Raw genomic sequence first — 6978 nt, forward strand, 5'->3', positions numbered from 1 at the left:
GCTCAGCTCAGTGATTAAGTTTATACCCCTGCACATTGTGCGCTTTTCTATGTAAATATATTCTCTTTGGTTATCACTTCCCCTGACCTCTATCTATCCTCTTTGGTTTGTTATGAATGTTGGACATGGTTTGCACGTTTTTGTTAGTATATAGTTATTACCTAAGTTGTCGTGTGTAAGAAATAATTTCAGTGAACTATTGTGATTAGCGTAATCATGTTCAGTGGATCATAATATTGCCATTCAACTGCCGAGAGAGAGCTTCCAGTGTTAATAAAGGAACTACTGTGTTCAGTACGTTAATTTTCGTGAGACATTGAGGTTATGTTTACGAATTATTTCTGGTAACTACCTGTTTTACTATAAAACTAAGGAAACATGTCAAGTTCTGAAGCAGAGGAAACCGAAGTGAAAGTGACGGGACCTATCGATAATGCATGGTCATTGAAAATACCTGAATTTCGTCGCGAGGATAATCCAAATAGGTTGTTGGAAGAAAGTTCCTTTGCTACCCTTTTTCCTAAATACAGAGAGCAATATTTACGTCAGTGTTGGCCTTTGGTAGAGAAATCTCTGAGTGAACATGGAATCAAGGCCGAGCTGGATCTTATTGAAGGCAGTATGACTGTCAGAACAACTCGTCAGACATGGGATCCCTATATCATTATCAAGGCTAGAGATATGCTGAAACTTCTGTCACGAAGTGTGCCGTATGAACAAGCTGTCAGAGTGCTTCAAGATGAAATAAGTTGTGATATTATCAAAATAGGATCATTAGTTCGTAATAGGGAGAAATTTGTTAAGAGGCGCCAGAGACTTATTGGACCTAATGGATGTACCTTGAAATCTATTGAGTTGTTGACCAATTGCTATGTACTAGTCCAGGGACAAACTGTTGCAGCGTTGGGTCCATATAAGGGTCTACAGCAGGTTCGTCGAATTGTAGAAGATACAATGCGGAATATACATCCCATTTATAACATTAAAGCCTTGATGATAAAACGTGAGCTAAGCAAGGACCCAAAATTAAGAAACGAAAACTGGGAAAGGTTTCTGCCAAAATTTACTAGCAAAAATTTGAGTAAACGAAAGCAGCCAAAGAAGAAAAGGGTTAAGAAGGCATACACTCCTTTCCCACCACCTCAGCCAGAAAGTAAAGTGGACAAGCAGTTGGCCAGTGGAGAGTACTTCCTCAAGGATAAGGAGCGCCGGGCACGGCTACAGAAGGAGAAGGAAGAAAAGCACAAGGAAGCAGACAAGGTCCGCCAAGAGAAGAGACAGAAGCCTTTCATTCCACCAGAGGAACCAACTTTACAGCGTAACACAACAACAGAGAAGAACAATCAAGATATCGATCTCGATGCTTTTAAGAAGAAAATCAAAATGGCCCAGAAGAAACATAAAAACTTGCAGAAATGAGTATTTAAATTTTAATCCTTGCGTGTTTTTGAATATTACATTGCTGAAATGTGTAATAAAAGAACAACTGTCTGCTTAATTTGTCTTCAATCATTGTAGGCCTATTTAATTTATCCTGGTGTAGTGGTTTGTTACTTGTAATTTTCTTTATTCAGTAGTATTGTCGTACTGGTAACAACATTGATGCCACACCTTTCTCCACCTCTTGTTACTCTGTGTTCTCTGGTGGGTACACTGACGTCTCATGGTTTTATGTGGTTGCCTACATCATAAATGCATAGTGCACTAACTGTGGTGTGGACAAAGTAGTTGTGTTACCTCCAGGACGGGGCCATACGCTCCCTTAATGAACCTACATTACTGTTGTGACTAGTTAGGTTCAAATTTATCAGAAAGCACTGTTAGGTCAGAGTTTGGTTTGGTCGTCGTGACCTTACTCAATACTTATTACTGTCATTGTCAAAATTATTGGCAGTGCTGGTTATGTTATGTTATTATTTATTATTAGAAAAGCGCACGAATGTGCATTACATAGATTATTGACCATTTTAGTGTTTGCTATAATCACATAGAGATTTGTCGTTGTTTTTACATCTTGTGATGTGATATATGTCACAGAACTGATCACACAACGAGCACTCACATTTTTCATTTGGGTCGTGAGAAGACGTATTTTTACATACTTTATGGTGGTACCCGTGCACTGCTAGTTTTATTATCACATGTCTTAGCTTCTGGTTGGCGTTCATCCAATTTCGATCCAACATGTCATCTGTGTTGTAGAACTCTAGCGGAATTTCTTCTCTCTTCTTCCATCTCTCCGCTAGGTGTGCTTTTACATTCTTTGTGGATGGTAATGGTAGTTTTATCTTCAGTTCTTCAATAAGGAAGGGTTCCCGAACTAGTTCGTATGTTAGGTGGGAACGCGTGTATTTTGAGATGCCCATTATGGTTTTTAGGAATTTTGCTTTAACTACTTCTATGGTGGCCAGGTCTTTCTTTGTTAGTCTTTCCCATATCAAATGGATTCCATAGGTGAGTATTGGTAGGATTTTTGTGTCAATAGGCGCATAGCTGTTTTTAAGGATAACTGCTGTAGATTGTCGATGTCGTACATGGCTTTCTTGGCTAAAAACTGCTTTGTCTTTTATGTGTAGTCTGAACATCCCAGTAGCCTGTAAGGTTATTCCCAGGTATTTGAATGAATTTACTATTTCCACTTTGTCGTCTTCATATTCTACGTTGTCGTTTGCTGCATTTCGTCCACCTTTCCGAAAAACCATCTGTTGAGTTTTTGTCCAGTTTATTTTCAGACTGTTATTTCCTGCCCATTCAACCAGCGCTGAGAAGTCGTGTTGGAGCTCTTCCTTCTTTGTTGACCCTAGGACCATGTCATCTGCATCCTTGGCTGTTTCTCTGATTGCTGTTGTTACATCCGCGGTGGCAATATTGAATAATATGTGGCTGAGGGGATCACCTTGCAGCACTCCATTAGTTTGGGTGATTTCCTTTGTTTTGTAGGTTGCATCGTCTATGGTGCCAGAATATTTCTTATTAAAACTGTAAGGGGGTTTTGATTTCCAATCATAATCTGGAGTTTTGACATTAGTTTTTTCCTGTCTATTATGTCGAAGGCTTTTGTATAGTCTATGAAGACTGCATAAGATTTTCCTTTGTGAAGCTGTTGTGCTTCTTCTATGTCATTGAATAGGTTTTGAATTGCATGCAAGGTTTCTCTTCTAAGTCCAAATTGCCCCTCTGGCATTTTGGGGTCTGCTTCTTCAAGTTGGTTAGAATTCTTGTAAACAGCTTGACGATATTGCTTTCCAGAGTGATTCCTCTGTATGAGTTTGGGTTGTTGGTTTCACCTTTCCCTTTATAGAGGTTTATAATTGTTAAATTTCTCCATTCATCAGGTATATTTCCTAATTCTAGGCATTAAAAGACCCATATGTTATGTTATTGTTTGTGACAAAATTACTGATAGTGACTGGTTAGATTCTGTTTGCCTAAAAGCGCTATATGTAACAAAATGATGAAACTGACCAATTACTTCCATGGTCATAGTTTTGATCGGATGTGATGTCCTGTTCTTAGTGGATTGCCTCTTCTAAACTCACTGGAGGGAGTGGGTAAGGGGGTTGTGGGGTTATGTGTGTGTGGAGGGTAGTGTGCTAATTGGCTTAATTTCTTTGTGTCCTGATTGGTTGGAGTTGTGATTTTTAGGGTTAATTTTTTATTAGTGTTGCTTTTTAGACTCATTATTTTATGGGTCTGTATGGTGGAAAGTGGGAATTTTCAGTATGATTTCTGCTGATTATTTAGTGGTGTTTTAAAAGTTTCTTATGCTTTACTTCCTCTGCTTTAAGAGGAGCAAGAATGAGATAATTATTCGTATGTTTTTGAGTTATTTTAAGGTATGTCTAGAGGCAACAGAACTCTGGGTTTATAACGCTGGAAAATCGTGCTCTCTTTCCTCTGTGACATTGCACAGGTGTATCTAAGATAGGGGAAGGAAGTGTTGAGACATCAGGACTTCACTTCCCAAAACCAGTGAGGCGTGCAGTGCTGCAGTTAACGAGAAGTAAGGTAAGTTAAGAGTGGGGTTACTGTTGTCCGCACTAATTATCTCGGGTTCCCTGTAGTTTGTGCTGGGAGTATTGCCATGCACCAGCAGCTTTGACAGGGCTCTGCGCTATATGATACCTGTGTGGTTTGTGACATCAATGTCATTACTGTGCCATTTACCCTTTATTCAAGACTTTTACATGTTGAAAGGATAGCTTGTTAGTTTTTACATGGATTTAGAGAATCCTAAGAATGATTGTGATGATTAAGAAAGGATATAACTAAATTCTTGATTACAACATTCATTTTCAATGGATCTATGTAACAGAATTGAACCTGTGCGTGAATGTGACAAAAGATAAAATTTTAAATCCTGTAGGCCTGCTATAAATGATATGCTCTTTCTCTTCAAAACTTAATGTTATAATTGCAGTGGGTATCTTTGTTATCTGGCATCATAGTTGTGAAGGCATTTCACACAGCATTCTTTAGCTCTGTGTTTGAAAGAAGGTGGCTCTTGTGGACATCATGCTTAGTGCAGAGCTATACTCAATCAATCAATCAATCAATACTGATCTGCATTTAGGGCAGTCGCCCAGGTGGCAGATTCCCTATCTGTTGCTTTCCTAGCCTTTACCGAAATGATTTCAAAGAAATTGGAAATTTATTGAACATCTCCCTTGGTAAGTTATTCCAATCCCTAACCCCCCTTCCTATAAATGAATATTTGCCCCAGTTTGTCCTCTTGAATTCCAACTTTATCTTCATATCGGGATCTTTCCTACTTTTATAAACGCCATTCAAACCTATTCGTCTACTAATGTCATTCCACGCCATCTCTCCGCTGACAGCTCGGAACATACCACTTATGATATAGATGTTGATTCCCATAGGGAATCTGAAATATTTGTCCTGAATGAGTAAATTTATAATACCAATATAAATGGTCCGTTATTGGACATTATAAATTTTCCAGCTAACTCATTCTTGGTTGCCAGCGTTTCGCCCTCGTGTGCTAGGGTGGGCTCATCAGTTGGTACCTAGCACACCTACCAATACGCTGGCTAGTGCATACCGTGGAGGCCACTGCGTAGGCTAACTGGAGCCACCGGCAGTGCCAATGCACTAAGAGACTTTGTCTCATTATCAAAAATTGATGCCTGCTTGGCCATCAGATGATATAGATGTTGATTCCCATAGGGAATCTGAAATATTTGTCCTGAATGAGTAAATTTATAATACCAATATAAATGGTCCGTTATTGGACATTATAAATTTTCCAGCTAACTCATTCTTGGTTGCCAGCGTTTCGCCCTCGTGTGCTAGGGTGGGCTCATCAGTTGGTACCTAGCACACCTACCAATACGCTGGCTAGTGCATACCGTGGAGGCCACTGCGTAGGCTAACTGGAGCCACCGGCAGTGCCAATGCACTAAGAGACTTTGTCTCATTATCAAAAATTGATGCCTGCTTGGCCATCAGATGATATAGATGTTGATTCCCATAGGGAATCTGAAATATTTGTCCTGAATGAGTAAATTTATAATACCAATATAAATGGTCCGTTATTGGACATTATAAATTTTCCAGCTAACTCATTCTTGGTTGCCAGCGTTTCGCCCTCGTGTGCTAGGGTGGGCTCATCAGTTGGTACCTAGCACACCTACCAATACGCTGGCTAGTGCATACCGTGGAGGCCACTGCGTAGGCTAACTGGAGCCACCGGCAGTGCCAATGCACTAAGAGACTAGTGGCCTCCACGGTATGCACTAGCCAGCGTATTGGTAGGTGTGCTAGGTACCAACTGATGAGCCCACCCTAGCACACGAGGGCGAAACGCTGGCAACCAAGAATGAGTTAGCTGGAAAATTTATAATGTCCAATAACGGACCATTTATATTGGTATTATAAATTTACTCATTCAGGACAAATATTTCAGATTCCCTATGGGAATCAACATCTATATCATCTGATGGCCAAGCAGGCATCAATTTTTGATAATGAGACAAAGTCTCTTAGTGCATTGGCACTGCCGGTGGCTCCAGTTAGCCTACGCAGTGGCCTCCACGGTATGCACTAGCCAGCGTATTGGTAGGTGTGCTAGGTACCAACTGATGAGCCCACCCTAGCACACGAGGGCGAAACGCTGGCAACCAAGAATGAGTTAGCTGGAAAATTTATAATGTCCAATAACGGACCATTTATATTGGTATTATAAATTTACTCATTCAGGACAAATATTTCAGATTCCCTATGGGAATCAACATCTATATCATCTGATGGCCAAGCAGGCATCAATTTTTGATAATGAGACAAAGTCTCTTAGTGCATTGGCACTGCCGGTGGCTCCAGTTAGCCTACGCAGTGGCCTCCACGGTATGCACTAGCCAGCGTATTGGTAGGTGTGCTAGGTACCAACTGATGAGCCCACCCTAGCACACGAGGGCGAAACGCTGGCAACCAAGAATGAGTTAGCTGGAAAATTTATAATGTCCAATAACGGACCATTTATATTGGTATTATAAATTTACTCATTCAGGACAAATATTTCAGATTCCCTATGGGAATCAACATCTATATCATCTGATGGCCAAGCAGGCATCAATTTTTGATAATGAGACAAAGTCTCTTAGTGCATTGGCACTGCCGGTGGCTCCAGTTAGCCTACGCAGTGGCCTCCACGGTATGCACTAGCCAGCGTATTGGTAGGTGTGCTAGGTACCAACTGATGAGCCCACCCTAGCACACGAGGGCGAAACGCTGGCAACCAAGAATGAGTTAGCTGGAAAATTTATAATGTCCAATAACGGACCATTTATATTGGTATTATAAATTTACTCATTCAGGACAAATATTTCAGATTCCCTATGGGAATCAACATCTATATCATCTGATGGCCAAGCAGGCATCAATTTTTGATAATGAGACAAAGTCTCTTAGTGCATTGGCACTGCCGGTGGCTCCAGTTAGCCTACGCAGTGGCCTCCACGG

General features: G+C 40.6%; 1 protein-coding gene across 1 annotated transcript; it reads left to right on the forward strand.

Moving 5' to 3' along the window:
- Positions 1–104: 104 nt before the first annotated feature.
- On the forward strand, positions 105–1498 carry dbe (KRR1 small subunit processome component homolog dbe). The gene has a single exon (XM_067153336.2). The coding sequence runs from the start codon at positions 379–381 to the stop codon at positions 1417–1419; it is 1041 nt and encodes a 346-aa protein (XP_067009437.1). The 5' UTR covers positions 105–378; the 3' UTR covers positions 1420–1498.
- The last annotated feature ends 5480 nt before the right edge of the window (positions 1499–6978 follow it).

Source organism: Anabrus simplex, chromosome 9 (assembly GCF_040414725.1).
Source record: "Anabrus simplex isolate iqAnaSimp1 chromosome 9, ASM4041472v1, whole genome shotgun sequence".
NCBI lineage: Eukaryota > Metazoa > Arthropoda > Insecta > Orthoptera > Tettigoniidae > Anabrus > Anabrus simplex.

Coding starts and splice junctions, on each gene's coding strand:
- dbe (XM_067153336.2), top strand. CDS start 379: ATGTCAAGTTCTGAAGCAGAGGAAACCGAAGTGAAAGTGACGGGACCT.